This window comes from Giraffa tippelskirchi, chromosome 1 (genome assembly GCF_054371585.1).
Source record: "Giraffa tippelskirchi isolate mGirTip1 chromosome 1, T2T-mGirTip1v1.2.pri, whole genome shotgun sequence".
NCBI lineage: Eukaryota > Metazoa > Chordata > Mammalia > Artiodactyla > Giraffidae > Giraffa > Giraffa tippelskirchi.
Window position 1 is genome coordinate 77,109,591 of NC_137275.1, and position 18,578 is coordinate 77,128,168.

Consider the following 18,578-nt stretch of genomic DNA (forward strand, 5'->3'; position numbering starts at 1 on the left):
ATGAAAAAGAAATGTGATCTCAGAGGTCCAAAAAATTTCTCAAGATCAGTGAGAAAAAGGAACAAGCAAGTTTATTCAATTATATTTTTCTGAATGGATTTGAATCGCAAATATTAGTATCTATATGTTAATAACTTATCTATAACATTTTATTTATTTAACATGTTTTATTTTATGTTGGAGCATGGTAGATTAAGAATGTTGTATTAGTTTCAGGTGTACAGCAAAGTGATTCACTTATACATATACATGTATCTATTCTTTTTCAAATTCTTTTCACATTTACATTATTACAGAATGTTGAACAGCATTCGCCATGGTATCCAATAGGTCCTTGTTGGTTATCTAATATTTAAAATATAACAATGATAAAAAGATAATCATATAAACCATCAGTCCCCAACCTCTTTATCCCTAGGAACCAGTTTCATGGAAGACAATTTTTCCGTGGACTGGCAGTGATGGGGGACAGTTTGAGGATGATTCAAGCACATTACACTTATGATGCACTTTATTTTTATTATCATACATCAGTTCCACCTCAGATCATCATGTATTAGATCCTGGAGATTGGGGACCCCTGCTATAAACCTATGAGGGTTGTGGGGGGAGATCATTACAAGATGGTAACAGCTGGTGTAAAATGTTAAAAGCAGTAAATATTCAGATTTTGAAAAAATGTTGAAAGTTCCAAATTTGTAATCATAAATTTAAATACAACACTCTGTTTTTCTCCAGCAACACATAGTTATTAGATGCAGTTATACAGTATGTAGGTGATGTCCAGAGTTTAGCTTTGCTAGGAAAGTATAATAGAAATGGAAAGGATCCAAATTTTGTAAGGTTTTTGTGTCAACCTGATGATAATCATGGTCCTCGGATGCTAAGCTGAAAAAGAAGGAAATTAGAGAGAAACTGAATGAGAAAGTGGCAGGCTAAAGTGATTGAAGATCTCCATGAGATTGAAGAGTTTTTGGATGAAAAATTTAGATTAACAGTGAAAAGCTCTAAAATTTGAGCATTTTTGTTGTTAAAAATGGCAACTCTAAATGTCATCGGTAAGACATTATTATCAATAAAGATTCAAAGAAAGCTTTGGGAAAGATAATGAGCTGCCTTTGAATATGTATCAATTATGTGCTTTAGGCAGTAAAGTGGAGATCCTATATCTACAGTCGTTAATTAGGTATCTTTAGGCAGATTCTTTTTTATATATAATTATTTATTTATTTTTGGCTGTGCTGGCTCTTCTTTGCTACATGGGCTTTTCTCTAGTTACTAGAGTAGAGGCTACTCTCTAGTTGAGGTACATGGGTTCTCATGGCAGTAGCTCCTCTTGTTTCAGACCACGGGCCTCTAGAGCATGCAGGCTCAGTAGTTGTAGCTCTCGGGCTCTAGAGTACAGGATCAATAATTGTGACACATGTACTTACTTGTTCTATGGCATGTGGGATTTTCCCTGACCAGGGATCGAACCTGTGTCTCCTGCATTAGCCACTGAGCCACAGGGGAAGCCCTGAGCAGATTCGTTTAACTATATGGGTTAGTGGTTTTCATTATAAGAATGATGGTCCTTTCAATCCCTCAATTCAGTGTATTCAAGGCTCCCTAAAGTTCTCCAGCTAAAATGCCTGAAATTACCCAAAACACTTTGTGTGTATGAGTGAACAAATGTGTTAGCACCAGATTTGGGGGAGAGGGAATGGGCTTGTTATTTTAGAATGTTCCTTGTAAGAAATGGCATAACTAAAGAGTGTGAAAGTCAAATAAGAATAAGAAAAATTTTTTGTGAATAATATGATAACTTTAGAATATACAGAATATAAACATGTCTGTACCTGAAATCTCAAACTCTCCTAAAAGACTGAGTTGAAGAAAGGTTGTTATGATCACATGAATGGTTAAAAAAATAGCCTTTGTTTGACTACTAGAGAATAAAAGGATAATGGATTATTTGACTTCAAATTATTTTAATAGCTAAAATAATTATTTTCCTTATGTGGTCAAAACATGCCACAAGTGTTCATGTGCCTAGAAACCTTGGGAATTCGGGGTCTTAAAGTGTTTCCAGAATATTTGTTTGCTTAGCTAAGGCAAACAAATGAAAAATAAAAGATGCAACCCATCCTCTTAAAATGTATGCAAGTCATAGTACTCAAATTAACAGACTTAAAAGGCAAGTAATAAGCACAACTAATTTTCTTGCTTTTGAAACACAAAAAAATTCATGGGGATATTCTATCACTAATTAACTCCTGACTGCTTGTTTGATGTTACAAAAAAATATTTCAGGTATACAGCAAAGTGTTTCATTAATATATATACATATATTCATTGTTTTTCTGATTCTTTTTTTTTCTTTAAGATAAGTTTATTTGTAAATTGCTCTGTGAGTCATCAATAGTAGTAAGATGCCTTTCTTGTCAAGATTTCTCTTCTTGATGCTCTCTGTATTTTATATTAAAAGATGCTTGCTCCTTGGAAGAAAAGCTATTACAAACCTAGACAGCATATTAAAAAGCAGAGACATTTCTTTGCTAACAAGTGTCCGTATAGTCAAAGCTGTGGTTTTTTCCAGTAGTCATGTATGGATTTGAGAGTTGGACCGTAAAGAAGGCTGAGCTCCAAAGAATTGATGTTTCTGAAGTGTGGTGTTTTGGAGAAGACTCTTGAGAGTCCCTTGGACCGCAAGGAGATCCAACCAGTCCATCCTAAAGGAGATCAGTCCTGATTATTCATCAGAAGGACTGATGCTGAAGCTGAGGCGCCAATATTTTGGCCACCTGATGTGAAGAGCCAACTCATTGGAAAAGAGCCTGGGCTGGGAAAAATTGAAAGCAGGAGGAGAAAAGGATGACAGAGGATGTGATGGTTGGATGGCATCACTGACTCAATGGGCATGAGTTTGTACAAGCTCTGGGAGATGGTGATGGACATGGAAGCCTGGCATGCTGCAGTCCATGGGGTCACAAAGAGTTGGACACAACTGAGTGACTGAACAACAACATATTTTGTATCACCATGGCCTGGGATATCTTTCTGAGACAGTGAATCCAATTTGAGTTTTAGTGATGGTGACAGAAATTAAAAAGGCATCAAAGATCCAGTCTCTTTATATGTATAGGTTATAACAGAATATTGAGTATAGTTCTATGTGCTATATACAGTAGGTCCTTGGTTATCTATATTATGTGTAATACAAGCTCCTAGTTTATCCCTTTCCCCATTGTTCCCATTTGGTAACCATTGGTTTGTTTTCTAAATCTGTGAGTCTATTCTGTAAATAAGTTCATTTGTATCATTTTTAAAAATTAGATTTCACATATTAGTGATACCTTAATATTTGGTTTTCTTTGTCAGACTTACTTCATGTACTGTGATAATCTATGTTCATCCATATTGCTGCAAATGGCATCATTTCATTCTTTTTTATGGCTAAGTAATATTCCATTATATATATGTACCACACTTTCTTTATCTGTTCCTCTGTTGATAGATATTTAGGTTGCTTCCATGTCCTGGCTATTGTAAATAATGTTGCAATTAACACTGGGGTGCTTGTATATTTTTTCAGAAGGAAGAAACATATTAATTCCTCCTATCACTTCAGTGAAGCCAGAAACACTGAGGTAATATACAGAGGCTGCTGGCCAGAGAACTGCAGCCTCAGTAAGAAGAGGTCACCGTGGAGAGGTGCACCTAACAAGTCAAGTGAGACCCCAACTCTGAGTCATAAGTGAGCAGTGAGCATTTTGCAGAGTACCTTTAGTGATCTAATTCATAAACTTGTTACTAAAAGGAAATTTTAAAGAATTGAGATGTTGAAATTTCTAATAGTGGCTCTGATACACAAAAACACATCTTAATGCAGACTACAAAGACATGTTGTGACACAGGAAAGTGCATAAATAGAATATGAACCAGTCAAGCAGATGAATGAAAAAATTAAGTAGAAGCATTTCCAGTTTCTATTGAATTTTCATCAAGAGATCCTGCTTAAGAAGTAAACACTTGACAGTGTCAATATCGAAAACCCATTTAGTATCATTTAGAATCCATTGATGCTTATGAACTCTCATGTTGGAGAAGACTTTTTGGAGTTCCTTGGACTGCAAGGAGACCCAACCAGTCAATCCTAAAGGAAATCAATCCTGAATATTCATTGGAAGGACTGATACTGAAGCTGAAACTCTAATACTTTGACCATCTGATGCGAAGAACTGACTCATTGGAAAAGACCCTGAAGGTGGGACAGATTGAAGGCAGGAGGAGAAGGGATCGACAGAGGATGAGATGGTTGGATGGCATCACTGGTTCGATGAGCATAAGCTCCGGGAGTTGGTGATGGACAGGGAAGCCTGGCATGCTGCAGTCCATGGGGTCACAAAGAGTCGGACATGACTGAGCAACTGAACTGAACTGAGAATTATATATAATCATATGTAACTTTACCATTTTATAAATTGGCGTTCTCAATTCATAGTCTAGACTCAGTCTTTCTGAACTAAACTTTAATTTTCTAAGAATTATGATAAAGCTGAATAATTATTCTAGATATAGATAGAATCCAGTAATCTGTGGATTCTATTTATTTTAATTGAACTTGGATTGTATTTCCAAATTTGCATATGTTAGTTTAGTTTTCATCCTGAAATAATCATTGTCATCTTGGTAGAAAGGGAATACTGTCCTGTTATGAATTATGCTTCAAGGGATATTCTGAAATCAACAATTTTTCCTATAATTCTTATAAAGTCAATTTGTTACTGATTAGTGCTTAAATGTTTAATTGAAAACCTAACAGCACACTTGCTTTGGTGTTGTCAGAAGATTTAGTGTGATGAGAAAAAACTGAAAATTTAAAAATTACAAATGAATTTTTAGATTTTTTGTTGATTTAACTTTAATAGGGATAAGTCAACATTTTATCTGATAGATCACTAAAGCTAGCAGACTTCATACAATTTACAAATATAAATTAATATAGAACAGATTAGGTAAAGCTTTAGATACATGAATAAATCGAAAAATAAATTTCCGTTTATTCAACAAACATTTAAATACTTTAGCACTCACCATTCTCCAGGCACTGTTTAAACAGTTAGGATAATCTAGAAGACACAGCAACAGAGATCTGATGCTTGCCTTTGTAGCACTTAAATACAAATTGGAAAGATTGATAATATACAATAATGATAAATGTATTTAGTATATTAAGAGATTTAAGTGTCCCTTGCTGTGAAGTAGGGAGGGAGTAGAATAAAATATTAAATAAGGGGATAAAGTAGACCTCACTGAGAAGGTAAGATGTAAGCAAACACCTAGAAGCTGTGGGGTTTGGTTGTACAGGCATCTGGGTGAAGAGAGTTCCCCCTGGGATGAGAACCTGGTTCAGAAGTCTGTGTTAAAATAATGCTTGGCATGAACAAGGACTACACTGAAAACACAGATTCTGTATAGGGGTGATATGAATGGATTTAGAAAAAGATAGGCTCAGGCATTATAGAAATACAGATAGATTCATAGACAAACATATTCTGTCTATTGGTCCTCTCTCTTGAACTACTTTAGGAAGTTCTCTCTTTTTATATCCCATAGTAAGAATGTAAGACACAGCTTGCTAGACAGACTACTACTCAATTAGCTTAGCCTAATAAAGGGATAAATTTTCAAATATTTAGCAGTGCCACATTCCACTCATTAGGAGTCCTATCATTATCTGTTAAATTTCACAGTTAGACTGATGTTTACCACCATGAGGGTTTCTAAAGCATTACATTTTTCATTTGCAATATTTGAGATTACTTATTTTCTGAAACTGTGTCTTTAATTTTCCATTTAAGAATTAGAATAAAACATAGAGGTTGTAAGAAATAATATTACATGAAATCTTAATAGAAATTCTATGTTGTTGGTTAGTCTCATATCAGAAATGAAGACACCTTCATCACAAATGGTAAACCAGCTGTGAACATCAGAAATACTGGAAATATTCTAGTTTTAATGGGCAAATTTCACTGTATATAAACTCATGGAATATGAGACCCAAATCCCTGGAGCAGAAGAAATTTAACTTATGTGGTATATCAAAATGAGAACTTCTAGAAAACTGGAGGTATGGAAGTACTATACTTGTATAATATTTTAGTTAGCCTAAAGCAACGATAATCACAGACAAGCTCTATGCAATGTTATTTATGCCCACATAGTTGAATTAATTTTCTTTTAATCTTTGTCTGCCCCAGGAAATATTTCAGTTGAATTTTACATTTCTTTCCAAGAAATCAGGAACTCTGGAATCCAATCTCATTTACTGTAACTTTTTTTCTCACAGTTATTTCCAAATCCTAAATGAATTAAAAGCCAAAAATTTGTCTTGCATTTACTTCTTAAATATGTAAAAATGACATGATATATGTGAACTTAATATAATTCTGTGTTTAGGTATATTCATCTACTTATTAAACACATATTGGTCTATCATAGTAGACATTCATCTCAATACATGTAAGACATAAAGTAATAGTTACTTTTGGAGGCACTATCTATACTGGTTGCAAAAGGAGCTCTAAGTCAAATACTCTGGGCTCAATAATTAACTCCACCTCCTTCTAGCTGTGTCTCCTTAGGCAAGTTAATTAACCTCTCTGCCTCAATGACCCTATGCCAAAAATGGGAATTAATAGTGGTTCTTACAAAATAAAGTAATTGTGAGGAATAAAAAATGTCACGTAAAGTGCTCAGCATTATGCCTGTCATCTAGTAAAAATTCAACAAATATATACTATTTTTAATATGTGGACATTTAAAAGTATCCTGAGATGTAATTACAATATTACTTTTAAAATGTGGAATGGTTTTCCATTTTTAAAATGACAGAGGAATGGGACAGAGTCCCCAAAAGCAATGACATGTCTTGGTTTTTGAGAAGGAAAATAAAGAGCAATGCAAAGTTTCCAGTGAATGAATTACAGACATCATGATACAGAATTTCAAAGGTGACCAACATGACTAATTTCAAAAAGAAAAAAAGAAAAACAGTTTGATAATTTTTTACACTTGAATGTTTTCTTTTCTTTTTTGTCTTTGGATGGATTTTAGTTCAAATCTTAATGAACTCTGTAGAACTTTCAAACAGCTGAATACAAATCTCTCTATGACATAAATATTTCAATATAAGAAAAACAGGTTTCCCAATATAATGGCCTAAAAACGTTATAAGAGATTCACAAAGAATATTTAAACTATGTTCATTAACTTTAAAGGAAGACTGGAAATTATATGTAAGGGTGAATTCTTGCAGTTTTTAAGTAGATTAACCAGCCTTGGGAAAGTTTCTGAATTTCTAAGTCTATTCTGTAAACCTATGACTAGTCACATATCTCAATACTATGACTTACAAAATGAATCTTAAATATGACTAAAGTTAGAAAGCCATATTTACAACTAAGGGCTTTTTTTTTTTTTAAATCAGCAATATAACTGAAACTTGACACTGAATTTAAAATGTGTGCAGCAATCTGATAGAGGAAAATTTAGATATCCAAATTAAGAAAACCAGGATTTAGGAACCAAATAAGTTTGAGAGTAGTTTTATCAAACTGTGTTCAAATTCATTGAAGAAGAAGTGAAGTCGCTCAGTCGTGTCTGACCCTTTTTGACCCCATGGACTGTAGCCCACCAGGCTCCTCCGTCCATGGAATTTTCCAGGCAAGAGTCCTGGAGTAGGTTTCCATTTCCTTCTCCAGGGGATCTTCCTGGCCCAAGTATCAAACCTGGGTCTCCCACATTGCAGGCAGATGCTTTACTGTCTAGGCCACCAGGGTCAAACTCATTGGGATTTCTTAATTTCTTGAATAGTTTATCTGTCTCACTAAGAAGCTGTACTAGAAAGATGCATAGTAAGAACCTGTCTTACTATGACAGTAAGAACCTGTTCTTACTATGGTAAGAACCATAGTAAGGCAGACTGTCTGCCTTAAAATTAAAACACAGCACAGGTAGTAGATTTTAGAGCTCTATGGTGACCATCCAGTACAACTCTCTATATCCTTCCACCCCCACATCATTTTCTTGATCGATAAACTGGTGGCTCAGTTGCTAAAGAATCTGCCTGATATGCAGGAGACCCAGGTTCAATCCCCAGGTGGGGAAGATCCCTGGAGAAAGAAATGATGACCCACTTCAGTATTCTTGACTGGAGAAGCCCACAGACAGAAGAGACTGGAGGACGACAGTCCATAGGGTCAAAGGAGTTGGACACAACTTAGCGACTAAACAACCACCAAACTAAAAGAGTTCAACATTGTCTTCATCTTCCAAAAGTGTGTTTTCTTCCCCAAAATGATATTACTATTTGTGGTAAGAAACAGGAAGGCTGGAAATTCAGATATTGGTATGTGAAAGGACTGCCCAGACAGAACTACAGAGTTTTTAAATTTTGTAGTTGAGGAGACAACTATCTGAGCTTGGAGAGAACAGGCAGCTAGAATTTGTAGGTCTGATTACCAGAAAGGAGGAAAATACACAGAGAAGAGCTCTAGAAATCTACGTGTGTGTTACTCTGAGAATTTTATTTGAATAACAACCTTCACATATGTCAAGTGAAATTTGACAAGGCTAGGCAAAGAATAACTGCTAGAAAAGAATGATTACAAGAGAACTTTAAATAGAATTCCCAACATTTTCTTAGGTCTGGGACTCTTTTGAATTTCTCTCAATCAGAGTAGTAAATTTTCTTTGGATACATGGAATATTCAGTAGAGAGCACAGAAAGGTTGAGCTTTGGTAATAAAGACAAATAGCTAAAGACAACTTCAGACTTAGCCTAAAGATGTCATTAAAACAAGCTTTGTAGTTAGTTGGACCCACAAATAACTTAATCATTTGCAGAAATGATCCTAACTCCTTCTAAGAGAATAAACAAATCTAACACTAAGCAGAGTAAGATCTCAATATCTGAGAACCAATGAAAACATTATTGGACGTAAGGAAAAATAGGAAAATGTGACTCATAACTGGGAAATAATTTCCAATAACAGTAGACATGGAAATGACATGATAGAATTAACAGACAAGAAATTTAAAACACTGTTACAAATATAAATATATCAAGGAGTTAAAGAAAAGCATGATAATTTACATTCTTCAAAAGAAAAGTACAATATCAGGGTATTTTGCTCAAATTGATCTTATATTTAGACATGTTATATAAGTGTAATAATGATAACAATTATAACAAAAGGACCAGATAGCAGTTACTATTTTGGAATATGCTGTTCCTCCTGGCTCTTTGCTAAGTGCTATACACATATTGCCTAATATAATCTTTGTAGCAACTACATAATAATTATTACATTTATTATTTTTTCAAGTATAAAGAGGTTGAGAAGTATCATGTAATTTGTTAGAGAGAACACAAAATAAGATATCAAAGCCCATGTCTGTCTGAATTCAAAAGTACATCATAACATTGTTTCCCATATCCTAAAAGTTATGAGCATGAATTTCACTTTAGAATTTATTTTTAGCCTACACTGCCAGGTTTAAGAAATGTTCTAAGGTTCTGTTTTATAATTTTTATTTCATATGAAATTTCAGTTCAGTTCAGTCGCTCAGTCATGTCCTTCTCTTTGCAACCCTATGGACTGCAGCACTCTAGGCCTCCCTGTCCATCAGCAACTCCCGGAGCTTACTCAAGCTCATGTCTATTGAGTCGGTGATGCCATCCAACCATCTCATCCTCTGTCGTTCCCTTCTCCTCCCACCTTCAATCTTTCCCAGCATCAGGGTCTTTTCAAATGAGTCAGTTCTTCGCATCAGGTGGCCAAAGTATTGGAGTTTCAGCTTCAGTATCAGTCCTTCCAATGAATATTCAGGACTGGTTTCCTTTAGGGTGGACTGGTTGGATCTCCTTGCAGTCTGAGGGATTGCCAAGAGTCTTCTCCAACACCACAGTTCAAAAGCATCAATTCTTCAGTGCTCAGCTTTCCTTATAGTCCAACTCTCACATCCATACACGACTACTGGGAAAACCATAGCTTTGAATAAATGGTCCTTTGTTGGCAAAGTAATCTCTGCTTTTTAATATGCTGTCTAGGTTGGTCATAACTTTTCTTCCAAGGAGCAAGCATCTTTTAATTTCATGGCTGCAGTCACCATCTTCAGTGATTTTGGAGCCCAAAAAACAGTCTGTCACTGTTTCCACTATTTTCCCATTTATTTGCCATGAAGTGATGGGACCAGATGCCATGATCTTAGTTTTCTGAATGTTGAGCTTTAAGCCAACTTTTTCACTCTCCTCTCTCACTTTCATCAAGAGGCTCTTTAGTTATTCTTTGCTTTCTGCCATAAGGGTGGTGTCATCTGCATATCTGAAGTTATTGATATTTCTCCCAGCAATCTTGATTCCAGCTTGTGCTTCATCAAGCCTAGCATTTCTCATGGTGTACTCTTCATGTAAGTTAAATAAGCAGGGTGACAATATACAGCCTTGATGTACTCCTTTCCCTATTGGTTCCAGTCTGTTGTTCCATGTCCAGTTCTAACTGTTGCTTTCTGACCTGCATACAGACTTCTCAGGAGGCAGGTAAGATGGTCTGGTATTCCCATCTCTTGAAGAATTTTCCACAATTTGTTGTGATCCACACAGTCAAAGGCTTTGGCATAGTCAATAAAAGCTATTCAAAGTGTATCCTGCAAATGCAGATAATTTTCTCTACTCAGAAATCAGCGTTTCATTTATTTATAAGAATAACTATTTGTCAGGTTGATTCTAGAGCCTTTACTAGAATCATTAGTGTAATAGTTATATTTTTTTAAGCAAAGTGGAGTTATTTAATATTTTTGTTAATATTTTTTATCAAACAAGTCAAGAAATGTTTAATATATGAGATAATTTAAAAACCACTTGAAAATGTGTTAAATATTAACACTGATTTCTCATCAGATCTTATAAATCTTTTACCTTTTTAAACATAAATGCTGTCACCAAATTTAAAAAAAAAAAATACATAAATATGTCCTTGTACAATAAATATGCACCTTGGAGACAACAAAAACAGTAACAATCTTTTCTTAAATTCTAAAATAAAAAGTTAGAAATACAATAGTTAAGTCTAGTATATTTTTCTTATGGTCAATTTTCTTTCAAATGTATACTGATAATGCAAAATATATACTTAAAGTTATATGTTATTCAGATTTTCATCAGAAATAGAAAAATACCTTAAGTCAAAATTATTCATAATAATGTGAAAAATTGTTAAGATTTCTGAAGCTCTGTTACATAATTTAGAGGCAAGTTAAAAAATTTATCATACAGATAAATCCCAATATTTACTTGTATTCTTTCTATTTTTCTTCTGGTAGTGTTTCTAACAAAAAGAGAAAGTAAGAAGTAGGTTTACACTAAATTGTGAGACTATGTAAGTTTTCATATATGTCTATCTTTGATAATTTAAAACTATACTCCCAGTTTTAAACAGTGCTATCAAAATGAGCATTTACCTAAAGAGCAGCCTGTGTTAGTTGTTCAGTGGTGTCCGACTCTTTGCAACCCCATCGACCTGGATCCTCTGTCCATGGGATTCTCAAAGCAAGAATACTGGAGTGGGTTGCCAGTTCCTTCTCCAGGGGCTCTTCACATCCCAGGGTCAAACCTGGGTCTCCTGCATTGCAGGTGATTTCTTTACCATCTGAGCCACCAGGGAAGCCCTAAAGAACAGTCTAAGACTTCACAATTTGGTCAGCTTTTCAGCCTGTTTTCCTATTGCTCCTCTTACGCACAACTCACAGAATATGCCAACTAAACCATTCGCCTTTCATGAGCCTCTTAGTGCGGTCATTTTCAAACTCTTAATATGCATGTGAATCACCTGGAAAATTTGTTAAAATATATTTACCTGCTCGGCTAGTCTTGGGTGGAGTCATCATTAGAAATGAATATGCTACAAATCCAGACACTGTACATTGAGTAACCAGGTTTTTAGAATGCTGCATGCTGTTCTGCTTTACCTCTTCAGCCTCTAACACTGTTTAGATGTGATTCTCCTCTGTGGTACTTTATGTATTTGCTGATTCATTGGCAGAATTGCCTCTTTCATCCTATGCTAAGAGAGAATATTGTATACCTGGCATCATTATCCTGAAGTTTTATCTTCAGTTTTGTGTGTGTAGTCAATGATCTCCTAAACTTTGAGGACTATTTATTACTGATAATCCTAGTATCTAGCATGGTGTCTGACCCATAGTACATACCAAATAAATATGTATTGTAAAATAATTTATGGGAGTGATTGAGAGAGAGAGAGAGAGAGAATAGAAGATAAGAAAAAGGAAGGAAGGTAAAAATAAAGAATTAGGTACTATGATACCATATGTCACTGCAATTTTCATACAGTTCCTTCCACATACAAAACTACTAAAGTAAGGAAAATAACAGTAATTGAAGCTTTTATTGTATTTGTTGTTGTTTTGAAAAGTCGTTCAGTCATGTCCAACTCTGCAACCCCATGGACTGTAGCCTGTTAGGCTCCGCTGTCCATGGGATTCCCTAGGCAAGAATACTGGAGTGGGTTGCCATGCCCTTCTCCAGGGGATCTTCCTGACCCATTAACTCGGGTTTCCTTCATTGCAAGCAGATTCTTTATTGTCTGAGCCACCATGGAAGCCCTTTATTGGGTTTGGGGGAGGGAGCAATTTTTTCCATTCTCTCACTTTCTAAATAGCAATATTTCCAGGGAGGATAGACAGATGGACAGACAGACTCTAGTGCCACAAGCATATTTTACAATAGGCATGCGAAGAAAGAGATAGTCTTCTATCATTTAATTATGCTTAGTATTTATCGGGGATTTAAAGTGAATCCCTCCTCTTTTAATGTAAAAAGCAATTATGATAATAGAAGATGAGAAATTTTTTCAGGAGATACAATTCTGAATATTTCCTAGATGATCATCAGTGCTGCAAATGAAGCTAATGCTTTTTATCAGTGTTAACTCAGATCTGGGCTCCAGGATGTGCCAAGTGCAGAGCAATAGAATAAGAACTTACTATCATAGCAAATCCTTTTAGATTGTGATTTCACTGAGGGACCGACAATCATTAATAAAAAAATGCTTTATATTTTATTTTTACTTAATGTCTTGGGATTTAGCAAGAAGTACATTGATATCACATTTGAAGACTTACTCAGTTATAGACATTATCATATGTGTGAAATATTAATCTGCCTTCAGATCTTCTTTGTTAAATGAATTATTTAACTTCAAAATTTCTCACTGGTACTAGTTACTTCTTCTTTGCCATCAGTAATATATGTTTGTTTGTTTTTTTCTCTTTCAGGGTTTGAACTTGAAAAGATTGGAGTCAGTACAAGGAGGGAGAGAGGTAAGAAAATCAAAGGGAGAGGGATGGAGAAGAAGAGAAAAGGGTTACAGTGTTGCCATGATGTGGTGGGTGATGTTGACTGATGCTGGTGATGTTAAGGATGATCGGGATGTGTTGAAAGGGATTTTGATAACATCTCATTCACTCTGGGCAAAATACATTTTACACATGTTTATGTAAATGAGTTATTTGTACTTGCTTCTCTGAAACTGAAGAAAATATCCTGTCTCCAGTGAGGTAAGTGTTTTGTTTCTGTTAAAGTGGATTTTTAAAGCAGTAGGGCCTCAAGACAGGGCAGAAAAATTTTTGAGCAAACATTTGATGCAATATTTAAAGTGATTTACCGAAAGATTAGCATAATTCTGACAATGAAAACATTTTATGGCATCTGTGTTTCTTCACCGTCGTGTCCGAGGTTTTTGACATATGCTGCTAGGTGGGTGTGCATTATTCAATGGTGTGAAGTTGCTCTGGTAAGACTAGTGATTCTAAAATTTCCTTTAATTAGTGTCTACCCCAGATGCTTCATACAGAAGGGAAATTTTTAATAGTATCAAACATAATATCATATTATTTACGTGATGTACATTGTTATCTAATTTTAATTAGATAAAATCCTTTTCAGTCTAAACGTGTAAATGCTCTACTTTTCTCTGTGACTTAGATTACTGGATGTAGTGAGATGGTGGGATATTTAATTCAGTAAATCAATATTTTCTTGTTACTGAAAAGGTAATTTTGTTTTTGGTGATATTTACAGAATAATTGGGTCAAAAGTGAAGACACTTAATCTATAAAATGAGAAAATAATGTAACCCTCCTCCCCATCTGTGGTTTCTCTTTCTGTAAAAACGTATATCTTCTGTATTTAATGCGTGGTGTTTGCCCCTCTTTCTTTGCTCTTCTTCAATGTCCAGTTGTGTGTTTTTAGTATTAGGCATTTTAGTTCCTAGTTAACTGTCATGTAGGGCCTCTTTCCATTTATTTGCTATTTCTATCCAGAAGAATCTATTCCTTTAGAGGGATGCACAACAGTAGGATCACATTGGCAAAAGAGCTGGGGAAGGTGAAATATAGTTAAATTTCGAGAGATATTTCATATTGTAGGAGAGAAGATAAAAGACACACGATCATCAGTAAAAGCATGTACTGTATAAGGAAGATCTCAGAGCCGTTTACAGGTTTGTGAGGGTAACTACTGTCTGTCAGTTGGAACTAAAGTGGATCTAGTTAGAGAAAGAACTCAACTCATCAAGTTCTAAGTGCAAGTTCACACCTAAGCAGGACAGTTGTGATTTATTTCTGCTGATTCGGTGTCTTTGAGGACACACAGTTTCAGTTCCTCACCACTGTATCCTAGTCCAAGAGCAATTGTGTGTCTAAAGAAGGGAAACTCAAATCCATGTAGCCATGTGATGACATTGCAATATGGTAGAAAAAATCATTTTTTAAGTTAATATTTTGTAGTTTTTCATATTACATTTAAAAGCTTAATGACTGGCTTTCATAGAGAAAATTTGCTGTTAAATTTTATTGCTTATTTTTTATTTCTTCTGATTTTATTTTTATTATAAATATACTTATGGGTAAGGAACATGTCAATAATGTATTTTAAATTAAAATTTTTTCTTGAAAGTATTTTGTGGTTTGTGTGAAGGCCAAATTTTTAATGACCTACAATTTAATATATACATGTGCATTGAGGGGACAACCTTAATTTGGGCCTCCATTCTTAGGTTAGTGGAGTTATTGTGAAGAAAGTAAGATCATCAAATTAATGAAAGCATTATTATGGCTTCACTTGAGACCTCCTATCCAGGAATGAAAAGTCAACCACTAAAGTCAAAGCAGCCACTTCACTCCCTGTCTGGGCAATACTGGGTTACTTGGGCTTACTTCTAGTCAACCTAACACTCACCTCAGTTTTCCCTATGATTATAAAGTCTAATCCATTCTATGGTAAGACACTTCAGGGAGGTATCAGACAAGAGGAGAAATGTGTTGTGAACACTGTTTATCAAGTTTCAGTGGTAAGTGACCTATAAATAAGAGTGTAATCCCTTCTTAAGAATGTCCTGATCTCTCTTGGTTATGAATTGTGACAGGCATCTTTCTGATTCCTGCTTGCTGTGTTCTGTTACATGTTTATATTACAAAGGTGCCTATATAAAGTACTTGTGATTATGTTAAATTGCAATGGGTGGATTTGGAAAACTCTTACTCAAAATATCCTCTTAGAATTTTTCATCCTAATGCTATTGTGATTGATGAAGACAAAATGACAATGATTACTTCTTAAGATGAATTAATTTGTCTTAGTTCAAATGACAGATGTTCCCAATAGATGTTGATGGATGTGATACTAAGGGCCTCTTACCAAATATTTATGAGAAGGTTTAAGAAGTGTCCTTTAAAATGTTCTATTTACCATTTGAGAGTTTGAAAGGAAAATTGAAGCAGGCAGTAATATGCTGTTTAGTTAAGTGGTAAATATTATTAAAAGGCTAATTGCTAGACAGGAAGGCCAGATTTGAACACTACATGCTGTATAAAAATATAAATTAAGAACTGATTAAAATACAAATTTCCTGAAGAAGAAAGAGATGATCAGTACCTAAATTGCTTCTGTTGTTGTAAAATGTTTGAAAACACATATTAGTTGCATTAAAAAAAACCAGTTACATTTTTTAATGTATTTATACATGCATATAAATTGAGGATTCTGATCATAATAAGTAATAGCAAGGTTATTTGAAAAGGGAAATTGGTGGAATGCTGTATAAAACGTCATTGTATAACTGATATTCCTATGTATGAGTGAATTTCCTGCCTCTTGTGGATCTTATAACTCATAAAAAGATCCTCAGTGAAATTTCCTTGGATATGACACATAGATAAATCATATTTCTTTTCCTTAAGGAAACTCTGTTCTCCTATATACAGTATTTTTACTGTGAATTGTGGATAAAACCAGGTTGCTATCAGTTTTCTTATAAGATTGTATACCTTTGATAGCTTATGGTGAATGATGTCAGATTCGTGATCTCTGAATAAGATTTTTGCTTCAGGACTTGGGACAAGGCTTTTTCATTCAAGAGCTTTTGTGTAGCAGAGTTTTATTAAAGTGAAAAAGGGACAGAGAAAGCTTCTGACATAGACATCAGAAGGGGGATGGGGAGTACTGCCTTCTCTAGTCTAAGCAAGGAAGTTATATACTTTTTTAATTGGTTATTACAATAAATCAAAAGAATGTCTCAAGGTTGTAAAAATTTTACCAGACCCACTCCCACAATTTACATTTTAAGATAACAGGATTAGAATTTAACAATAGAAAGATTTTACCAGATCCACTCCCATAATATACATTCTAAAATATCAGGATTAGTCAGAAGGTTTTCAGGAAGGAGAAACTGTCCTCAAGCAGGATACATTGTTATATAATCCTTAGTATAGAGTTTGAACTGAGTTGTTGTGTAATCATCAGTTCCCGACTTAAAGAAAAAAAAACGTTTTATGTGACTAGACTAAGAAATGTAGAGGGGAAAAAAAGACATTTGTCCTTTCCTCCTCCTGGAGAATTCTAGACTCCTGTCTCCTCCTTGAGAGCCCCAGACTCCTTTCTTCTCCTTAGGGACCCAGGACTTCTTATCAACTTGCTTAGGAATTGACTCTTTCACCTTTGTTATTTTAAATACTGGTATTATATTTTCCAAAGTACAGTTTTTGTTAACTTGGTAAAGATTCATATGCATGTGCACCTGTGAATGTGTGCATGTGTTTGTACAAAATAATTTTGAATGGCAAGTTGTCTTTTCTTCTACCCTACCTGAAAAGTACCTGACCATCCCTATTCTGAATATCTTATATCGCAGGGCTTCCCTTGTAGCTCAGTTGGTAAGGAATCTGCCTCCAGTGTAGGAGACCCGGGTTTAATTCCTGGGTTGGGAAGATCCCCTGGAGAAGGAAATGGCAACCCACTCCGGTATCCTTGCCTGGAAAATCTCATGGACAGAGGAGCCTGGTGGGCTTCAGTCCATGGGGTCGCAAAGAGTCGGGCACGACTGAGCTACTAACACTTACTTATATCACAAGTCTAAATATACATGATATGAGACTTTATATGGATAAAGAAAACTGTTGTGGTTTGATATCTAAATCTAAATCAGGGTTAAGCATTTAATTTCAAGTTTAAATACACATGATATAGGAGTGTATATGCAAAAAGAAAACTATTATGTTTAGATATCTAAATCAGGATTAAGCATTTAGTTTCAGAAATTATACTTAATGTTGCAAGCTAAGGTGAGAGACAGTGATTATCAGAACTTTTGGATTGTGGCTGTGTTATTGGAAGTTACAGGAATCCCAGAGCCACTGATGCAATGGAAATGAAGTGCAAGTTTGTAATGAGCAGGAATCACTTTTACGTAACTGGCAGAGCTCAAATCTCCCAAAGTAATGAACAGAGTAAGTAGAGATCATGTTACCATCCTTCACCTGGAATTCTGAAGAAAGATTAATATTGGTACACTTGAACATTTTAAATAAGTTTTATATTCCTGTAAGATAGATATTGAAAATGCTTTTTAAACATCTGAGAGAAAAGGAGCATTTTTGATAATTTCTAGATTAGAAATAGATCCCCCAAATTATAGACACATACATCCTTTTATGAGAAAAATCCCCTATTGTGATTTGAAAATTGATTTTCAGTTTCAGTTGATTATGTTTGACCATGCCAGTGATATTTCTTAAAATTTGGATTTTACTTGGGGGTTTGCAAGTACAAATAAATATATTCTGATGGACACAGAGTTAGGAAACAGTGGATATATCAAATCATTTAAAGCTGATTTATGAATGCGTGACTCTCAAGAAAATCATGGACATGGCTTAAAACCTACCTGCTTTGTAGTTCAGAATGCTTTATCAACTTTCTCTGTTGGGCTATAATGTTTCAAATCCTCTCTTTGCCAAAAACCATAAGTAGGAAATTACAGATGATATGAACTTCTAGTACGTAAACATAATAGATCAGATATTTGAAAAAGGTAAAAAAATAAAATGTTCAGTTAAGTGCCAGTCCCACAAGCCTACTTTATATTTAAATGTATTAATCATTTGAAATAATAATTCATGATTTACTGCTTATGTAAGGTGTCACTTGAGCATACAATATTCCTAAGGAA

The 18,578-nt window shown here is 34.8% G+C and overlaps 1 protein-coding gene across 2 annotated transcripts in view; it reads left to right on the forward strand.

Moving 5' to 3' along the window:
- CCSER1 (coiled-coil serine rich protein 1) overlaps positions 1-18,578 on the forward strand; it is a 1,336,256-nt gene that overhangs the window by 912,303 nt on the left and 405,375 nt on the right. For both annotated transcript variants that reach the window (XM_081594745.1, XM_081594754.1), the window contains exon 10: positions 13,345-13,389. In XM_081594745.1, the coding sequence (XP_081450871.1) occupies positions 13,345-13,389 (45 nt within the window). The remainder of the gene's footprint in view (positions 1-13,344; positions 13,390-18,578) is intronic.